The sequence below is a fragment of the Heterocephalus glaber genome, unplaced genomic scaffold, assembly GCF_053883595.1.
Source record: "Heterocephalus glaber isolate CG9 unplaced genomic scaffold, H.glaber_assembly_v1.0 deba00001608, whole genome shotgun sequence".
Taxonomy (NCBI): Eukaryota; Metazoa; Chordata; class Mammalia; order Rodentia; family Bathyergidae; genus Heterocephalus; species Heterocephalus glaber.
The window spans coordinates 10,676,249-10,697,814 of record NW_028258379.1 but is presented as its reverse complement, the minus strand read 5'-3'; the positions used below and the strand labels follow the sequence as shown (position 1 = coordinate 10,697,814).

The 21,566-nt window shown below is 39.0% G+C and overlaps 1 protein-coding gene across 5 annotated transcripts in view; it reads right to left on the bottom strand.

The window, feature by feature from the left end:
- Smoc1 (SPARC related modular calcium binding 1) overlaps positions 1-21,566 on the bottom strand; it is a 148,202-nt gene that overhangs the window by 111,813 nt on the left and 14,823 nt on the right. For 3 of the 5 annotated variants that reach the window (XM_087195325.1, XM_087195326.1, XM_087195327.1), the window contains exon 1: positions 211-259. The exons of the other annotated variants lie outside the window; for them this stretch is intronic. In XM_087195325.1, the coding sequence (XP_087051451.1) occupies positions 211-258 (48 nt within the window). In that variant the 5' untranslated portion in view covers position 259. Of the gene's footprint in view, positions 1-210; positions 260-21,566 lie in introns of those variants that run through there. 5 annotated transcript variants of the gene reach the window in all.

Genomic DNA, 21,566 nt, shown 5'->3' with positions numbered 1-21,566 from the left:
TATATATCTGTATCTTATGTCTACAAACTATAAAGTACCTTAAAATAATTCAATTCAAATTGGCTTAAAGATAAATGAGTGCTCATATAAATTAAATATACCCAAAACTGCTAGAAACATAAAAACTAACCCAAATACTTTTCAAATTTATATAACTAGGGTAAATCAGATTCAATATTTTTGCTGTCTTCTGGTTTATTAGCAAAATACCTGTGTGCTTGACTGTAGGTTCTTGTTCAGGTGATAGGTAACATACATTCTATAAAAAATGTTAAGAGGAAAATAATGAGAAAACAGCTAGCTTTGTCTAATGTTTCATGAAACTTGCAGGAGTAATCCAAGCATAATTGTTAAGAACAAGTAAATTAAATAAGATGTAAGTGGAATAAAACTTTATAAATAAACATTTTTATAGCAATTATGCTTTATAATATACTTACTGAAAAGTTTTCCAAAATCTTAGCTATACCCTTAGAGTTTGTTAGGCTAAATTAAATGATAGATATTAATTAAATATGTAGATTACTTCTAAATAAGATGAAATATTGAAACATTAATTGGTAAGCATAAGTTTTACATTTATCCACTCTCAAATTTTTTTTCCAGTACTAAAGATTGAACCTAGGGCCTTCACATTGAGCCACAGCCCCAGCACTTATAAAAAAATTTTTTATTTTGAGACAGGGTCTAAGTTGCTAAATTGCCCAGGCTCAAACTTGTGATCCTTCTGCCTCAGCTTCTCAGAGTGCTGGGATTACAGACATGCACCACCAAGCTGGACTTACTTTTGGCTTCTTATCACTAAGGGACTAAAAATATTTAGTTTGTTAATAAATATGAAAAATTGTTCTGAAGGAAGCATTTATTTCCAGAAATTATGAAATGCATGTCCATAAAATGGTGGTACATGAGAGATGAAATATTTTACTTCCTAGATTTTCACTGGAAATTAGTTACTTAAATATAAATAATCTTAAAATTCTGATATATAATTTAAATTGCTAGAATTTGGTCTTCTCTCTAAAATTACAAACTTTTTTTACAGTAAAAGTTTTTTCCTTGTTATTTTTAATTTTTTATTTATTTATTTTGAGACAAAGTCTTGCCAAGTTACCCAAGCTGGCCTTGAATTTGCAATCCTTCTGCCTCAGCCTTCCAAGTAGCTGTGATTACAGGTGTATGCCACCAAGCCTGGCTCTCTTTCACCTTCTGAGTCATTTGTCTGAAAAAAACAAACAGTATCATACCAAAATAATTTTCTGTTTCATGTTGTCTTTTATTGGGTCTTTAAATTTGGAAAAACTAAAACAAACCTGGTCCTCTCTACTAAATATTTTCTGCAATTATGTATAATGTGTTTGACCTTAAAGCTTTTCAATTTTCACTGGTTAAATCAATGATTTGCAGAACTGTGATCATATTTAATCAAGTATTTTAAACCTTTTTGACATTTCCGACAAACTTCCCAAAATGAAATTTTTTAACTCCTGTTTTTAATCACTATATATTTGCAATATATAATGATTACATGCATCTTGGAGAATTGGTACATATACAGTACATATCACATCTTCGTCCTTTTTATATCCCTTTCTTCCCCTTTCTCTCCATCCCTAGATCCCCTTCCCATCTGCAAAAGGTCTACTTCCCTGTTTTTCTAACCAAAATGAAATTCTATATTAAGTCTTGTTGCTTTTGAACTAACTTTGCAATTTTCCTGGAAAGCTCAAATGAAATGTCTCTCACCTTATAAAAGAGAATTAGCAAACTAATTAGGCTGATTTGATATGTTAAGTTATACAGGAAGCCTTGTCAAATAATAAATCCTACGGTACTTTCTTTATATTTATTAATAAGTTACTGATATAATAAAAAGATTCAAATATTGTCTGAGATTCCTAGAAATGCAATGTGTTATCAGTTATAATTTTGGTTATGTTAAAATATATGCCACAAAAATAACCAAATTATCCTGTTAGTTACTAGCTCTAATGAACACTCATCAGATTTTTAACAGTAACCTTTCCAAGACTTTGCAATCCAATTTTATTATTTTGATTATTCTCTAAAACCATTTGTAATCAGCTACAGCTCTTCTTCAGGGAGATCCATGGAAAATATTCTGACAAGTACTCTGGAATAACAGGTTTCTGCTAACTTTAAGATTATATCATTGGACTGTGTAAGAATTTCCAGAACCCTAATATGAGATAAAACTCTTAAAATTCCTAACCCAACATCAAGCAGAACAAGAATTAATTATATGGGACTAAGCTAATGAAGGATTATATCTCTTTATGACATTTTTGTTTGAAACATTACTAGTTGTTTTTTATGTTTTGTTTTCCAGATTTAAGGAAACTTTTTTCTTTTACTCTACCTATAATTCACAGCAATTAGATAAAGTATATTTTTATTCATGGACTCAAAAAATTTACTTTTTCTCCCTATCTGATCTCTCCAGAATTGTGAAACTACCAATGAGTAATCTCATTTTATGTCACTATATTTATTTGCATAACTTCATTCAGTAAGAATCTGTTCTCTTTGCATCAACACACAATTGAAAATACCAGTTGTATTACAAAGGCTTTGACTGCAATGCCATCTTTTCTGATATAAGTAATCAACTTTACAGAACTAAGGTTGACTTTATGGAGCCAAGAAACCCATTTGAGGATAGGTATCTACTGGCCCCATTCCTTGAATGGCTTCAAGGAGCCCATTCACACAGTTGGCTTACAGGTGAATATGGAATGCCATTTCCTGGCAGGCTCAGGAAATTCGGGATATTTTGGAACTTCAGGAAGAAAGAAATTCATCCATTCAATGGACATTACAGACAAAATTTGATGATGAGACCCTGGCTTGGCTTTCCTGTAGCCTTTTAAAACTCCAATCTGGATTTCAGCAAAGCAGTCTTAAAAAGAGTCTCTATGGTCAATCATTAATCTTGCTGCACTTACGTAAATAATCAAGCCAAGTTTAATGAAACTAAATTTATTTTGCAAATAAATTAGTCTTACTTTATTTATCTTTGGTAGAAATTACTGTGACTGTAGAGAGAAAAATTACCTTTCAGAAAATAATATAGTGCGCTGTTATTAAATTCTAGCTTTCTCTGATAAGTGACATGTTTTTAAAAATCCTTGCTCATTGTTTTTGAGTTTGTTATTTACCTGCAAATTTGTTGGATCCTTAATTCTTCTCATTTTCATCAAAATGTGACTATAAGCCTCCAAACTAACCAATTTTCTCCCCACTTCTGACTTGGAATTACTGCAATTAAAACTGCCCTTTCCCGAAGCCCAGCGAGGGAAAGCCGGACAACTTGATACAGACTTCAGGGAAACCACAACTTACATACTGACAACCTTTGAGCCTGCTTTTATGGACTACTCAGAAAGTTCACTGGGACACCAGCTGCAAATGGCAAACCAGGACATTTTGCCCGATTCCCACTGCTCACCACTCAACTACAGATACCTTGAACCCAACATCTAGAAGTCTCCTCAGCTATCCACCCTCCAGACTCGGAAACTACTTTATGTTCCAAGCCCTTCATTTTGACTTTTCTTTTGTTTCCATAGAAATGTCTCTTACTAAATTCTTGTTTTCTTGCCCCACATAGCAACCTAACTTTGATAGGAGTCCACCTGCACACCGCCCTCTGAAATGAGACAGAAGTGTTTAACTGCACTGACCTAGTCTCAGTTCTCTTATCACTCAGCTACTAACCCGATTTTTTTCTCCATAGCCACTAACTCAACTTTTCATATATGAAACTTCTAGGCAAGTTTCAGATGGGAAATGAAGGAGTTTTGGGAACACCACGCCAAAATATGACACTTTGGACTTAAAACTAGGACAGTTGTGAACAGCAAATGCAGGAAGAGGCTTTCTCAAAATTTCCTTCATCTGCCTAGAGACAGAGCCTCCAAAAGGAGTTGCACTGTCATAAACTCTTCCCAAGGATTCTCATCAACCAAGGAAGACTAAACTAGCATTTCAGGAGAGACTAGAAGTCACTGTACCATGCCCAGACTTTGTCCTGGGTAGTTTTCCTAGGGGCCCATTCATCTTCCCAGAAATGGTTTACTCTTCCTAAAGCTGCCTGATTCTCCCCTCTCCCTCTCCTATGAGGAGGGTATCAAGGTTCTAGATCTCAGGTGATACTGAGATACTTTTCTTTCATGTGATGCCCCAAGCATGTAAGAAGTTAGACTATCTTTTCTCCCATGAATCTGCCTCTTGTCAGTTTATTTTTCACCCACAGAAGGTAGAGGGAAGGTTTTCCCTCCTCTATAACTCCAAAAGTTTTGTCACATTACAAAGATGGATCTGTCATTTATGTGTTGGGAAAGACTATAGGGTAAATAAGTTTGCAAAGGATGGTGGGGGAAAATCTGGGGTTTTAGTTTGGGTTTTAGTTTTGATTTTAATTTTGGTATTTGTTAGACACCTACATACAGATGCTAAATAAGAAGTTGGATATGTTAGTATGGGTACAGTATTTCCACACCAGAGACATAGACTGAGATAGCTTTGTATTTAAACCATAAAATCAGTGGGATTTAAGCCACAAAATCAGATGAGATCAGTAAAGGAATATAGTGAGTTCCAAGGGCTGAGCCCTGAGGAACCCCAACATTTAGAGGTGGGAGGCATAAGAAGCACTCAAGCAATAAGGAGGAACCAGGAAACAAGGTGAAAAGAGAACAGAGAGAAATGAGGAAAGTCACAGAAATTGAGGAAAATGTTTCATGAAGGACACAGTGATCAACTGTGTCAAATCCTACGGAAAACCCTGGTACATTGAGGACTGAATACCAGTCACGGAAATAACCAGCTTAAAGGTCATTGTCAATCGTTCAGGGAAGTGGAGGAGACAAAAGCCGGATAGGTGTGAGTTCAAGAGAACAAAGAAGGAAGAGATCGGGAAAAGTTAAGTGTAGACAGAAGGTTTTGCTGTCAAGGGAAGCAGAGAGATGGTGTAGCAAGAAGAAGATGACAAGTGAGAAATTACAGAACATTGACAACAAGGAAATGATGGGGCGGTTAGTGATACAGAAGGTAGGGAAGCAACTGCTATAGTAATGGCCTGAAATAAGTACAAGGAGACAAGATGTGGAACAAAAGTGGAGGTGCATGCCTTAGGGAGATCCAATGGCAGCTGACCCACAGTGACAGCACCACTTGGGGAGCTATTTTGTAGGTTCGGAGATGTAATGGCAGCTGCAGAAATTCTATTCCCTTTCTTTATTTTCTGTGAAAGAGGGAGCAAAGCCATGATCTTCGAGTAAGGAAGAACAATGATATGTCGGATGTCTGAGGAAAGAATGAGTGGCTGGTCTTCTAGAGATACGGTGGGTGTGTGGTCAAGAGAAAGAATAAAACTGTCAGGTAGTGCTTGGGATACATAGGGCCAAGTCTCTGGTGAGAACAGGATGGTTTCATGAATGCACATCACGGTTGGAATCAGGATATGACTCAGAGATGGACAGATACTTCTAGTCACTGGAAGCCTTCTAGGATGACAATAGCTACATCACCAGGCCTAGTCACCTGTTTTGGATTTTGGTTTGTTGGTTAGTTTTCATCATTGTAGTATCTCCCACTTCTGATTGTGTAGCTACTTAGGAGCATTTCACATCTGTAAATGAAGAGAAAAGGCAGGCGACAATACTACTCTGAAGAAACCTTTGCTTTTCACAAGGGCCAGCACACTACTCAAGGGGGACAAATCTGCCTAGCTCCCCGGTTTTATAAATATAAAGCTTTCTTTACTTTCTAAAACAGCCACACCCATTCTTTTACATATTGTCCGGCTGCTTTTGCACTGTAATGGCAAAGGTTAGTAAATGCAACAGAAACTCTATAAACCACAAAGCTTAAACTATTTACTATCTGGTCCTTTACATAAAAGGTATGCAGACCTCTGTTAGAGCAGTGGTTCTCCAACTTTAGCATGCATCAGATTCACCCCAAGGGCTCATTAAAGACAGATTGCTGGGTCCCACTCCTAGATTTTCTGATTCAAGAGGTCTAAACTGGGGTCCAAGTCTACATTTCTTAATAAATTCCTTAGGTGATACTGATACTGCTGGCCCAGGGTCCTCACTTTGAGAACCAATGGTTTTGGAAAGCCCTGAATATGTCAACACTGGTCTATTGTGCTCACATCGTCAGGATCTACTCATGACTGTTGTAAACTTGAGCTTTCCCATTCTAATTTTAGGTTTAAATGCATAAACAGATACAAGACATACACTCAAGAAGCTCTAAACAGGCAAGTGACAAGTCAAGGAGAGAAGGAACATAAACCTCATGTTATTCCTAAGTCTCTGGATACTCTAGCCAGGGTTTCCCACAGGTTGCTACACTGACTGAGTTTATGAGCAGCTATGGAAAGGGAAACTTACTTGTTGTCTTTGTTTCAGAAAAACATCAGGAGTTCCAAACTCAGCAAAATCAGAACAACAAATGTTTCCCACCATTGTCCTAACACTTTCCTTAAAATTGATGCTATCCACAAGCCACATTAGAGCCTTCTGATACTCAGATATTCCAGGGTTGCCAGGTTTAGCAAAAGCACACACACACACATACCAGAATGACTGGTTAATTTACATTTCCAGTAAGCAATAAATATATTTTTATTACAAGTATGTCCCATAAGAAATTTGGGGTATGCTTACACTAAAAAAAATTGTTTGTCTGAAATTCAAATTTAATTAAATTCCCTATATTTTATCTGGCAGCCCTAACTTTAAGGATCCCCAAAGCATCCAGTTATATTTTGCTCTATTTAATCTTTCTAGGAAGCTAGCAAGAGTACAAAATTCATATATATAAGTACACAGAACATTATGTATGGGTGGAAATCCACCATGCTCCTGCCCTCTAGGAGTACCTTCAGTCCAGTCCAAAGGAAAGAGATACAGAAATGATTTTTGTTATCCATCAAGCCACCTCTGCAGGTGGAAGTACACAATCAAGATGCCAGAAGCTTTGAAGCCTCACAGAGCTGTGTGTCCTAAATAGATGGCCTTCAGCTCTCATCTGGGATTTTTTTTTCACCTCTTCCTTCATCGGCAAGGTATCCACCATCAGCGTCTCCACATGCCAGACCCTAACCACCCCTCCTTCAACCTTCTAACGTGACACTTCCAATTTTCAAATGAACTGAAAGTGATAGGCTTTTCCAAACTGAGTTTAAACTAAAAACAAACAGGCCTGGATATTTCCTAGTGAAAGAAGTAAAATCCTGGCTATTTCTCCCAAGCAGAGAGCGGTCAGACACAATGAGGATAAAGACAAATTGCAGCCTGGGCCAGGTCACAACCAGGAGGAAGAAGGGTACAAGGCTCTTCCACCATCAGAAAAAATGGGAAGGGCCTCTTCCCTGTCTCTCTCTCCTGCCTTGAAAGCAAATGTTATGGCTAGAATTCTAGAAACCATCTTTTGACCTTGAGAAGCAAGCCACAATTTATGGATGACGGCACAGAAAGATAGAAGAAACTGGGTCCCTGATGATTTTGTGGAGCCACCTTACCAGCCCTGGGCTGTCTACATCTGGAATTCCTTTATGTGAATTATGTATAATTATGCCTCAACCATGGTTGAGTATCTGTTAATGGCAGCCAGATAGCATTTCTAAATGCCACAGGCTCAGGGTATATTAAAATATAAAGAAACACCACAACAAGGGTACCAAAATTGTGGTAAATTTTAAATACACACACTTGACAAATGAATGTTTTTTCCGTACACAAAAATAAATTCAATATAATTGTGCTAGTTACTTCTTTCAAGCCTGAACATGGTGACTGTACACGTGGACTTGATTTGGAAATAACATCTGAAACATTTAAATAGAAATGCAAGATGAAACCACAATGAGCTTACCTATTAAAATACTAAAAATAAATATAAATAAATAAAAAATAATAACAATACCCAAAGTCAGCAAGGATGCAGAGCAACTGAACCCTTCATGCATTGACGATGAGGACCCAAAATGGGATAGTGACGCTGGAAAACTGTTCAGTAGTTCTTTTCATACACTTAGACATTCATTCACTTAGTATGTGGCCCAGCAATCCCACCCCAGATACTGACTCAAGAGAAATTAAAACTTGTGTTCATACAAAAACCTGTACATGAATGTTTCTGACAACCTTATTCACATTCATCAAAACCTAGACCAAAGTTGGGTGTGGTGAGTCATTCTTGTAATCCCAGCATTCCAGGAGGTTGAAGGAAGAGGACTGCAGATTCAAGCCCAGTCTAAGCAACTTAGCAACTTAGCAAGACTGTCTCAAAATTAAAAGAAGGGCTGAGGATATAGCTCAGTCCAATAGGCCTGGGTTCAATCCCCAGTAACCACTCCCCCACAAAACAGAAATGACTCAAATGTCCTTCAAATGGTGAGTACATAAGCCATGATGTATCTATACCATAGCCTACTACTTAGCAAGACAAAGGAAGAAACTATTGACATGTGCAACATGGATGAATCTCAAATGCATTATAACACAAACTAATTCCACTTATGTGGCATTCTTCTGTTGAAAGTAAAACTATAGAGAAAGAAAACAGACTATAGGTTGTCAGGGATTAAGTAGTTTAATTACCAGGAGCAGCACAAAAGAATTGGGCTGGGAGGAACAGTGATGGAACTGCTCTGTATATAGACTGACGTAGTTATACAACCTAGGGTGTTTGTCAAAACTCACAGACCGAGGAGATGGGGATGTAGCTCAGTGGTAGGATACTTACCAAACATGTCCCAGGCCCTGGGCTCAATCACAAGCATCACACACAACAAAAAGTTTAAATGAGTGGGGCTTTCAGAAAATTGGCCTGGGCTACATGACTCTCCTGGACTGTCCACCTTGGGCCCAGACTGAGAAATTGATCAACCTATTTCATCCCCTCCCTCTACCTCCAGGCACTGTCTGGATGTCCCTCTGAAATCTAATATACTGGTAGGCAGAGAGAATTCTCCATCCAAACCCTGGACACATTTTAATACCAGCTACTGACTGGGATTCCCAAAATGCAGAACAATAGCTATATTGTATGCCGCCCCATACCGGTCACTGCACAAACATTAGCCACAAGTTCCATGGTGACTCCCTGCTACTGGCCTTTGCAGCTGCCCAACTCCTGGGACTTGAGGATGTGCCCAGGGTAACATGGAGTCTGGATACTGTTCAATGTGTCAGTCTCAAATCTATAGCTCATAACAAACAGCCTCAGTCCTTAGAAACTCCCCAGTAATCATGCACTCCACAGACCCACTCTGCCTGGCACCCCCAGTTTAAGGCTATCCTTGATGACCTCCCAGGAAACAGTGTACCCTAAAGTTTTGAATGTCCAGGGTTAATCCCTGAGAGTCAGACCATGGAAAATCCATCTGCTCAGGAGGGGTTCTGACTAGGGGCAGATTTGACTGGACACCTCCTCAGCATAAACGCAGTCTGTCTCTCGGAACCTTCTGCAGCAGCTAAGCCTGCTTTATTAAAAGTGCAGTATCCATGGCTTATTCCAATAGGGGCATTTTTGTCAACCAAAAAAAAAAAACCTTCAAACATAAATCATTTAAGCCACCTTCCACATTAGCTGGCATGAAATAAACAGAGCCTGTCTTGTACGCAGAAAGTGCCAGGGTAGTTTTGCCAACTTCAGGCCTCCTGCCTGGCCATCAAATACTCCACCCTACATGCTCAAAATATAATAAAGATCTGCACAAAAAGGTTCCTCCCAACTGCTTACTCCACTCACCTGTGCAGGCAACTTGAATCCTGGTGTAATATGCTAGTTTATAAAGCCATGTGTTATACTGGAAAATATAAAGACTTTGTAACTAGCCTTGAATTCGAATTCAGACTCTACCAAGGGGCCTTGAGCATCTTTTTAAATTCTCTAAACCTTGGTTTGTTCATTCATAGGTGAAAATAATAAACACTCCCCTTTCCAAGACTGCTGAAATAATATAAGAGTCTATGTAAAGCATATAACACAGAACTTGATCCATAAAATATCTCATTATTAAGACTTTTTTTCCAAGGTTAATTCCCTATATTTGCAGTTGCTCTATATAAACTTAAAACCATAAGCTAACACAGAAAGCAGGGGTATATGATCAAATGCTGTAAGGAAATGTCTGCTCCAGGTTAGGAACATGCTTCAAAGGAATGGATGATATGTGAACAGAGGAAATGAAATAGTGTCCCCTTGACTAATAATCAAAGAAGTCTCATCATAGAGAGTGTTAAACCTATAAACTTCAGCTCTAGTTTCTCATCTTCATTCACACCCAGTTAGAATTCTATGTGGCCCAGAGATCAATGAAAAACAAATTAAATGGCCAATGTCCATAAGAATACAGACTTTTTAGTGTTTCAATTGCTCCTACCTCCTAGGGTGCCCTTGGAAAATGCCCTGATATTTTCTGGAAACTCCTTTTGTACAGCATAATTTAAAATCCAAAATCCATTTCCCAATGGAAAATAACTTCTCAAAAACAAGAAACTGAACATTCATTCAAGATATGGACACAGTTCTGAAAAGCTTTTACATAAATCCTTGCCAGAAGTCTTGCTTCCTTGATGCTACTCTCTGAGCTGAGAACTGTCTCCCGCCCTGGCCAAACTTTCCACCTAAATACCGCAGCACTGGATGGTCTCCACCTGTAAAATCAGAATGAAGTCTCTCAGAGGAAATGCATTTGCTTAAAGAAGGTTACCACAAATAGGGAAGGGCTTGGCCAAGTTCCTGCTATCAGATGCAGTGTGCTACATGTTCAGATCTTAAGGCACTATTTCACACACCAAGATAAAATAACAGCATGTGGCATAAACATGCACTGTGATTTGGGGACACTGGAAACACATTTATGATGAGAGGCCGGTCGGTGTGATTAACAACAGATAATTATTCAGCACTTAATACAGTAGAGGATAGAGACTTAAGAAACATCACTGTCTTCTGAGTTCTTTTGAGGTAGTTGGAAATATGAGGCTCCTGTCCCCAAGGAGTGGCCTAGTGGGCCTAGTGGGCAAAGAGATAAATGTACAGTGAACAACCTAGCCATCACCACAGAGGGGTTTAGCAAGGGGCACAAAGTGCTGGGCAGCCAGAGAGGAAGGAAGGGAGGGAGGATTTCAAAATAAGAATTGGAAAAGTAGAATTCTCCCAAATAAATTTCCCAAACACACATACATGTTTGCACACACACACACACACACACACACACACACACACACAATACTTAAGGTTAAAAGAGAGAAAACAACAACAGAAAAACAACTGCCCTGTATTATTTTAAGCCCAGCCTTCCCCAAATTCTAATTGCACCTGAAGAGGTTACCACAGTAAGCCAGAACTGTTCCTTCCTCCAGCCTCCAACACTAATAGGAAGAACTGTCCGAGGGCACCAGAAGGCCAGCCTGGCACCTGCAGAACCCAAGGCACCATCAGAATGAGAAACACGTCCAAGATACATATATTTTTCAAAAACAGACCAGAGGCCAGATGAGGAGGGCACAGAGTATGCTCAGGCCCAGGCCTTCCCAGGCCTGGCTGGCAGATCCTCAAGAGTCAAGCCATGTCCCTTCCTTTCCCTTGTCTAAAATAGCCTATCTGTGGCCAGAGACTGCCCACATTCCCACTGCCCTGTAGAGCAACAGCCACCATGACAGCACAATGTGACCTCATCAAAGGCTGTGAAACATCAGGAAAGGGACAGCCATGGGCTCCCCTACCTGGAGACAGATACTATTGAGCAAATATGCAGATTCAGTGGTTGCTTTGGTTTTACTGATTCAGTTTGCTCACACAAGAAATGCATGTTCCTTTTTAACAAGGAAAATGAAAATTTACATCATACAACCACCCACAGAAAACCATTAATGTTTTGGTGTACTCTTTTCCTGCATATTTGTCATTTACAAATTAGGATTCTATAATATAATGCATCCTTTACAAACTTTTTCCATGTGAAAAACACAACTCATTTTTATAGATTCCATGCCATAAATCTGTGTCATAACACATTCACCTATTGCTATGGTCTAAAAGTTTCTGTCCCTCCCTAATTCATACATTGAAATCCCACCCGTTAGGTGATAGTATCAGAAGGTAGGACTTTTGGGACGTGATTAGGTCATGGGGCAGTACCCTCCTGAATGGGATTAATGCCCTTACAAAAGAGGCCAAAGAGAGACCCTTCGTGCCTTCTGCCATGGGAGGCTAGAGTGAGATGAGGCTAGCATGAGGAATGAGGACTTTGATAGATGCTGAAACTGCTAGCATCTCGATCTCGGATTTCTCAGTCTCCAGAATTATGGAAACCAATTTCTCTCGTTCAGAAGCAACCTATTCTATGGTATTTTGTTCCAGCTCCCGGAAAGTTCTAAAGTACCTACTATACTTAGGTTCATTCTTAACACTCGGTAGTGTACGCTGAACATCACTCGGGCAGTAAGTTTGTTTACATACTATCAGCAGGTGTCATTTCAACCACTCAATTCTTGGATTGAATAAATTTGATAAAATTGTCATTTTTATATTTCCTGTTATATTATAAAAATTAACCCCAAAAATCCAATTTTTGATCATCCTGGATTTAAATAATTGGACAGGTAAGTGGTTAATTCTTTATTTTCTACATTATCCACCCCTATTTTTCTGAATGTTACTAAATGAAAAGGACACTGCCCTTAGAGGCAAGAAACAGCAGTCACCTTAAATTCTGGGACCTTGCCTTTGTCTTCTATACCCTTGGTTAATTATAAAGTAAAATAGAATTTGAAAGACTACTCTGTGTAGCTCTACAGAGAGAATAGAACAAAGGGGTAGAAGCTTCAGCAAGGCAGAATGACATTTACAGTGGACCCTTGACTTATAAACTCAATTTGTTCCCAAGAACTGGTTGTAACTTAAGTTGGTCAACTGCCTTCAGAGTCTCTCTCCTGTATAATTTTAGGCCACAGTTTCTTCCAGGTAGATCTCAGTGTACTTAGAGAGACATTGCCCTAGGATTTCTCAAACCCACACAGGAAAGGATGTTGTAATGTTCCTTCCAGAACTCTTTAAGGGTTAAATCTGTATCTGAGAACATCTAGAAGCACTAGCAGCTGGCATTTGGGTCGAATTCAAGACTTTGTTCATAAGTTAAACTGAAATTCCAGTCGTAACCCAAGTAGTTTGTATGTTAGGCCAGTCATAACTCAAGGGTCCACTGTAATAGAAAGGCTAATCACTTGTATTTAGTCAAGAAAATAAGAAGTTAGATTACAAGAAAAATTATTTCTTCATCAGAGTAGAGGCAAGGAGATGGCACCTAAGACTCCTTTTATCAGTAGACAGTGACGCTAACTCTTGCTAACAAGGCAATCATATAACTCCTCAATGATATGACATTAAATGGAGCTGTACTGCTTCCTGTGGTTGTCAACCCCTAGATTCTAAAGCACAGCTGGCTCCAGAAAGCCTCTCATGAAAGCCACCAGAAGTATAAGCAACTGTGGCTCCCAGTTGCAGAAGTGACCTTCTTACCACCTATTAAATCTCTTTCCTTTTTCAACAGAGGTGGTTCAGAATCATTTCTTCATAAGTATAGTTGTTTTTATCTAATTCCTCTTACTTCCTTCAGGACATCCCTCCAATCATTACTATTTCTTTCAATCTTTTCTCAAATCTTTCCCTACCATCTTTTAAAGAAAACTCTTTAAGCTTCATCTCCATCGATTTCCCCCCATTTCTGTTCAAGGTTTCATGATCAAGCTTATTGAAAAAGTAGCCCATAGTCTGTTTCCTCTTCTGTCCTTCATGGTAATCTGACTTTAGCTTTCACAATGCCCCTGAAGGTGCTTCTGTTGAAGTTGCTAATGGTTTCCTGGTAGTCAAATCCAGTGGATACCTTTTAGGTGTTAGCTGTCTTGACCTCCTCAAGGCTTCCCCTCTCTTTGTTCTGGTTATCTATTTGTGTACCAAATTGCCTCAAACTTTAGCACTTAAAGCAACTTTTTTATAATGCTCACAGATTCAGTAATCAGGAATTCAGAAAGCACACGGAGGGGTGATTGTCTCTGCTGCACAGAGGACTCACGGGCTGGAGGTGAATTTACATCTGGAGGTGGCAATCTCCTGCTAGTGTCTCACTCACACTTGACAGTTGATCCTGGCTGTCACTGGAAACTCAGCTGGGGATGTTGGCCAAAACACCTCCACATAGCTTCTCCCTGTAGCCTGAGTTCCTCAAATCATGGCGGCCTCAGATTTTTCCATGGCTCAGGGCTCCAAAGGTGAATACACTAGGAGAACCAGTGAAAGTGGTATTCTCTTCTATTATCTACACTTAAAAGTCACTGAATCACCTCCACTGGAGTGTTCAGCCATGGAAAAATCTGAGGCCAAGTGTTAAATCCCATAAATGACCAGTAACGAAAGAATTGTTGAATGGTTTCTCCTTGAAGCATGTGCTAAAAAAATCCATACATTTTTGGAAATAGGGGCATTATCATTCAGACAAATTACACAGTCATGAACAAGAAATGGATTTCACCAACAAGAAAACTCCCATACATACAGACACTTGACACATTAAACTCTACATCAAGGCAGTTGGTTTCACGCAGAGGTGGAAAGAAGGTCTCCAAAAGTATATTTTTTGTAATCTTTAGTTTATTATATAAACGTATCAGTCAGAACTCTCTCTGTGTTGCAAATGACAGAAAATAAAACCAAACTGACATAAACCAAAAAAAGGGAATGATATTAGCTATTTTTAAATGTCTAGCAAACTAAAACTTAGAAGCTTAAAATGACAACTCTGATTCTGAGGACTGGCTACACAGTTCATCAGCTTTTCCCACCTGAGCTCCACAGCAGCTACACTCAGCTGAAAGGTCAAGGAGGCCGGAAATCCAAGATGGCCTCACAGATGTCTGAGCAGCAACTAGAGGACTGCAATTCTCCTCCACATGGCCTCTCTTCATCCCACAGCTTAGGCTGACTTTCTTACATGTTAATCTCAGGGCAGAGATCCAAGAGGGTGAAGCCAGAAGCCAAAAGACCCCTTGAGACCTTGTCTCTATCACTCATACAATGTGACTCTCACCACCTGCTGTAAGTCAAAAGTTACAAAGCTCACCCAGATTCAGAGGTGATGAAATAGACACCACCTCTTAATGAAAGGAGCCACAATTTCATTAAATATGTGGCCACATTTCATTTATCATAGGAAGTTATTCACTCATATAAGTGGGCGATTCATGAGAGCTTTAAGCATAGCTGCATCCAGGTGCTCATAATACATTACCAGGAACCTAGCTCTTTCTTTTCTTGGCTTTGTTTTGTTATCTTGGCTTTATTCCAAGGAATAACTCTCCTTCATAGTGACAAAATAAGGACAAACCACTCCAGGCCTATCTCTTCGGAGTGGGCCAACCTTATGGTTTCTACTTTCCTAACAGTTACAATGAAAAGGCCCAAAATTAAGTCTATTAGTCCAGCTTAGGTCACATGACCATGCCTGGCCAGGGGAGAGCATATAATGATGACTTAACCTGGGTCATACACTCATCCTAAAATTGGGATGTAGAATCAATCCACTTAAGTTATAGGTATTAAAGTGGGAGGGAGGGGAGTACCCTAAAGAAAAGTAGAGTATCTCCAGAAAAGAAATAATGGATGCTACACAGGGCAAAACAACAGATGTTTCCTACAATAGGCTTCTCAAGATAGTGACAGGAAGAAAAGCCACCACAGAATGCAATGAATTTCTCTCTCCTAATGCATCATGCAACTCTTCCAGCTGACAAGTCCCAGTTGCCCAGCAGGGTGGTGTGTGCACCACTGAATAGCTTGTTATGTGTTTGCAAAACAAAGACATAAAACAAAGCCTTTTGCAACATGCATTTGCACAATTCTTCAGTCTAGCAAAAGATGTCCTTCCTCAGACATTTGTCAAATTGCTCCCTAAGATGCCCCACCCTAATAGGAATCCGAATGCTTTGTCTTTTAATTTAGTGGTTGTCCTGGATCAGATGCAAGAACAACTTCCTCTTTGCCTCCCACAGCTCCATCACAGGATAACTCATAAAGTCTTGAAAGTGACTGGGCAAAAACAACTTAAAGGCTGAGGGAGTACAGTGGAGATCTGGGCCACTAGCGATTCCCAGACCACCTAGATGGTTGCATCCCCAAGAACATTTACAGCATAATCTGCAGAAATTAGGCAAAACAAATAAATGAATGATTAAGTCACAACAAATAAGTGAATGAATGAGTCATAGAATGAATAAATGAATGAGAGAATGAACCAAAATGATCCTCATAATTAGACCTGTACTTTAGCTCCAAAGCCCTCGGGTTGTGAGCAGAAATTGTGAATGGAGTTAATGCACCTAAGCTATCCAACCAGTCCAAGTCTTTGTAACCTCTTGAGTTATTACTAATTCATACTGTAGCACTTCTCTTTGGGTCTGGGTCTGCTATACTTTGGTTGTTGTATGTCCCCTCAAAGACCTATGTGTTAAAAGCCTTGGTCCCCAGGGTGGCACTATTGGGAAGTGGTAGAACCTTTAGTGGGAGGTCCTTAGGTCACTGGGGGCCTTTAAAGGAGATGTGGGACACTGGCCCTTCCTTTTCTTCTTTTGTTTCCTGGCCTTGAAGTGAGCAGTTTGTTCTGCCAGATGCTCCCCACCATTGCCATTTAACTCCTCTCCAGAGATCCAAAGCAACTAAGTCTGCCTAATCATGGACTAGGACCTCTAAAACCATGAGCCAAAATTAATCTTTTTTTTTCATGAGATGGTTATCCCAGGTACTTTGATACAGTGATGGAAAGCTGACTAATACAGGGCCATAATCCCAAAAGACAATCCCAAATGCCAGAATCCCAAATACTGAAAGTCTAAAATATAAAGATCCCTAATGTCTAAAATCTTTTGAGTCTAAAATCCCAAAAGATCAAAAATACAATTATGGAAAAATATAAATTTAAAAAATATAATTCTGAAAAAAATAATTTTAACACTCTTTAGAAGACACTTTTTTGTATTTTTAAAGATTTATTGGAGAAACATAACATGACAGAACATTTCATAGGCTATTTAACACAATAAAACAGTCAATAATAACATCCATATTTTTGCAAGAATAGACACTCAGGTATACTAACAACAGACATACAAATACAACATTTAGGAGCAGACAACCATGTTTATGAAAAACAGGTCAAAAAGTGAAATGTATAAGCACACATCACTATGCTTGGTACCTGGGTACCCCAGGCCTTATAATGAAGGTCATCTAAAATACCATGATAAACAACCAAAGTCTTTGGATGAGATTGATCAAAAATCCCGTGATGGGTCACTACCACATATGCAGTTACCCACAAAGCTGAGCCTGTGAGAAAGTCTCTTTCACAAATGCACATGTACAGAAAGGGTATCTCTTCATAAGGAGTCATAAGAACATAATGAGTTAGGCCCAGAGTGATGGCGCTTGACTATAATACCAACATTCAAGAGGCTGAGGCAGGAAGATCACTGCAAGTTCAAGGCCAGCCTGAACTACATAGCAAAACTCTGTCTTAAAATAAAACAAAATAACAACAACAAAAAGAATATAATGAGTTAGTTTGTGTAAAGGGCTTAAAAGAATATCGGAAGTACAATAAGACCCACATAAGCCAGGCATAGTGACACATACCTTAATCCTAGCACTCAAGATGTTGAGCTAAGAGGATCACTTCAAGTTCAAGGCCACAGTGCATTACACAGGAAGCACTGTCTACTATGTATAGGGACTATCTCATTCCCTGTTTTGTTCCCTGTTCCCCAGGGCCTAGACACTGGTCATAATTCTAATTCCATAAATGTTTGCAGAATTTGTTAATCTGAATGAGAGAAAACATAATTTTTGTGCCAAGTTCTTTGCTAGGTGCTTCCATGTGGACAAATAAGTGGGTCATAGTCCCTACCCTCCACCACAACCCCTAAAAACTAGGTAGTTGGGTGGCTGCTCCTGCTGGTTCTAGAAGGTGCAATTGGTTTTGCCTCTGCACACTGGAAACCTTTGCAAAGCACAACCATCTGAACAATAACCGGGAAAAAATTTCTGTGATCCATTACTGAGTACACTCTTTGTGTGTTTGCAATGAATAGAATTAGATGCAGTGAGCATGTAAGGAGCCCAAAAGTCTCCAACAACAGCAAAGAAAAAGCTAAACAAACTGGAAATCATCAACTCTTCTTACATCCACAAGAGAAGTGAGGTTTCATGGCAAACCACTGCCTCCAAAACTAGAGAGACGGCTAGGGAGATACAGAGAGCCATAGTTTCTGAGAGCAGAAGCTACCACAGGAACCAGTGTGAGAGGAAAATCTAATTCAGTACTTAAACATAAGCATTTTAGGTAGGCACACTGGTGGGGGCTCAGTACACTTTGATGAGTTTTATCTCAAAGAGCACTACCAGGTTCTCACAGTGAATATCAGTGAAAAAATCCTCTTGTGTTTCCAACAAGGGTAGGGGAAAGTAACCCTTCTGAAATACACCAGAGGATTCTGTTCCTCAGAAGAAGGCCTTCCCTCAAGAGAAACTATTTCACCAGAGCCTAACTTGGTGAAGTTTGTATCAATACTCAACTCCTGCCTACTCTAACCATCATCCTGTCCAATGAAAGGAGAGGAAACTATGAGAAGCACTTGTGGGGTCCACAGTAATGGGGGACAGGCCCACCAAAAGACTGAGACCTCATTATACTGTTTCTTCTCCTTCTATACCTTACTCACCACATTACTAAATTTCTATTTACTGTAAGACATTTTACCCAATATATCATGGCCGTCTTCCAACAAAAAATTACAAGGCATACTAAAAGGCAAAAACAAGGTTTGAAAAGACAGAGCAAGCATCCATACCAGACCAAGATATGCCAGGGGTGTTGGAATTGATCAGATAAGGAATTTTTAAAACCATAATTAATGTGTGAAGTGCTCCAATGGAAAAAGTAGACATATGCAAGTACAGATGGATAATGTACCCAGAGAAATTGAAAATAAGAAATAATGAAAACAAAATGCAAGATATATAACAACACTGTAATAGAAATGAAGAATGCCTTTGATGAGCTCATTGGTAGACTGAGCAGAGAATTGGAAAGAATTTCTGAGCTTGAGGATGTATCAGTAGAAACTCCCAAAACTGAAAAGCAAAGAGGGGGAAGAAAAGATGGGGAGAAAAAAAAAAAACCAGAATACCCAAAAACTGTGGGGCAACTACAAAAAATAAAGCATATATAATACCAGAAAGAAGAAAGAGAGAAAGGAACAGAAGAACTATATGAAGCAATACTGATGGAGAATTCCCAAAAATTCCTATCAGATATCACACCTCAGATCCAGGAAGATCAGAGAACATCAAAACATCAATCAGGATAAATGAAGAAAGAAAAAAGGGGAAACAACACACAGAATCCTAGGCACATAATATCTAACCTGCAGGAGTCAGGTGTGGTGGTGCATACCTGTAATCTTAGCACTGGAGGGGTGCTGAGGCACAAAGATCTCTGTGAGTTCAAGGCCAGCCTGGACTACATAGTGAAAGCCTGTCTCAAAAAACCAAGATAAATAAGTAAATAAAAATTTTAAAAAAGAAAAAGACTCTATATGCAAGAAATCAAAAATCTTGAAAGAAGCTCTCAGGGGAGTGCTGACCTATAGAGATCTGACTTCTCAAAAAACATGCAAGCAAGAATCAACAACAGTGGAATATTTTAAGTATTGAGAGAGAAAATATTACCAACCAAGAATTCTTCATCCTGTAAAATTATCCTCTAAAAGTGAAGGAGAAATAGATTCTATCAGACAAAAATGGAGCAAATTTGTTGCCAGTAGTTTTGCCTTACTAGAAATGTTGCAAGAAGTTCTCCAAAGAGAAGGAAAATGATACAGGTCAGAACCTCGGATCTACATAAAGAAAGGAGGAGCATTAGAAAATAAATAAGTATATGTAAAATACTTTCATTTTTAATTCTTAATTGACCTAACAGATAATAGTTGGTTCAAAATAACAGCAACAATGTATTCAATGACTACAGCTCATGTATAAGTGAAATAAATGCAGCAATAATACAAGGGATAGGAGGAGGAATTAGGAATGTTTTGTTATATAATGCCGTGCTACCAATGAAATGGTGCAGTAATATTTGAAATGAACTTGGTTTAACTATCAATGTACACTGCAAACTCTAGAGGGACTATTTTTAAAAGTAAATTTAAAAACTATAATAGAATGCTAACAGAAAATAGAATCATATAAAATGCTCAATTAAAAGCACAAAAGACAGAAAAAAGGTAGAAGGCAAAAACAGGAACAAAGCAATACAGAAAACTGTATCAAATAATGGTTGATATTAAATGAACTACATTAATCACTTCAGACATCAATGATCTATACATAGCAATGAAAAATTTTTAGAAGGGCTGGAGATTTAGCTCAGTGATTCCACCACCTGCCTCACAGGTGCAAGGACCTGAGTTTGATCCCCGGTACCAAAAAAAAAAAGGTTTTAGAAGTAAAAAGTGGGTGTGGCTGGCACAAGAGAAATATTCTTCCATGAAGTCATGCTACTGCAAGGATTTGGTTCTGAAAATAGCTCTGAAAGCAACCTCGAGGCCCTGCTGTTACTGGATTTCCAACCCTAGGCAAGGAAAGGTTTGCTTGGGATGAGAGGAGAAAAAGGGCGAGAATCCAGGCACTGCTACTCCAGCTCCACGGAATCTTCCTGAACCAGAGCTGGGAACATACTGAGCAGTAACCAGCCTGGTCCCCAAGGCCAGAAGTTACCAAGGGGCACATCAATTAGCAGGACCTCCTAATGGCAAACCTGTTTTTCAGTCTTTGAGAAATAATGAGAAAGTGGCCAAGACTACTCAAGCTTCCTTCCAGTGCTGCACTCAGAAAAACAACCTATCAGGCTAAAAAATAGCGAATGAAAAAAGACCTCAGGAAGGGCTGGGTGTGTAGTTGCAGGAAGAGAAGACATAGCCACATGACATGTGGAGGAAGACCATGCCAAGCAGCATCTTTCTTCACTGGTTTCCATTTCAGAGGATCCTCTGACCTGTATCATGTTGGGAAAGGGAAGGAATTTGACTTATGGCATACACACACAAAAATGAGTTTTGTTTTAACAAAAGGAAATAAAATAGGAAGAAAAGGTCCAAAGGGGTAGGGGTGGTGGGAGGGGAAAAGGAAAGGAAAGAAGGGAAAGGAAAAATTACGAGAAAAGAAAAAAAAAGGAAACGAAATCTATGTAAATAGGGAAGGATGGAGGGGGGAAGGGCCCACAGGGAATGGGGAAAAAATAAGAACCAAGAGACATCATGGTCAGGTACAAGCACCCAATGATAAATGTAAATGTATTGTATACCTACAATGTACCAACAAAAGAATTTAAGCAAAAAAAAAGAAAAAGGAAATAAAACTACAGGTCATAAATCTCCAATGTATTGATGGGATTTTTAAGTTTTAATTCCAAT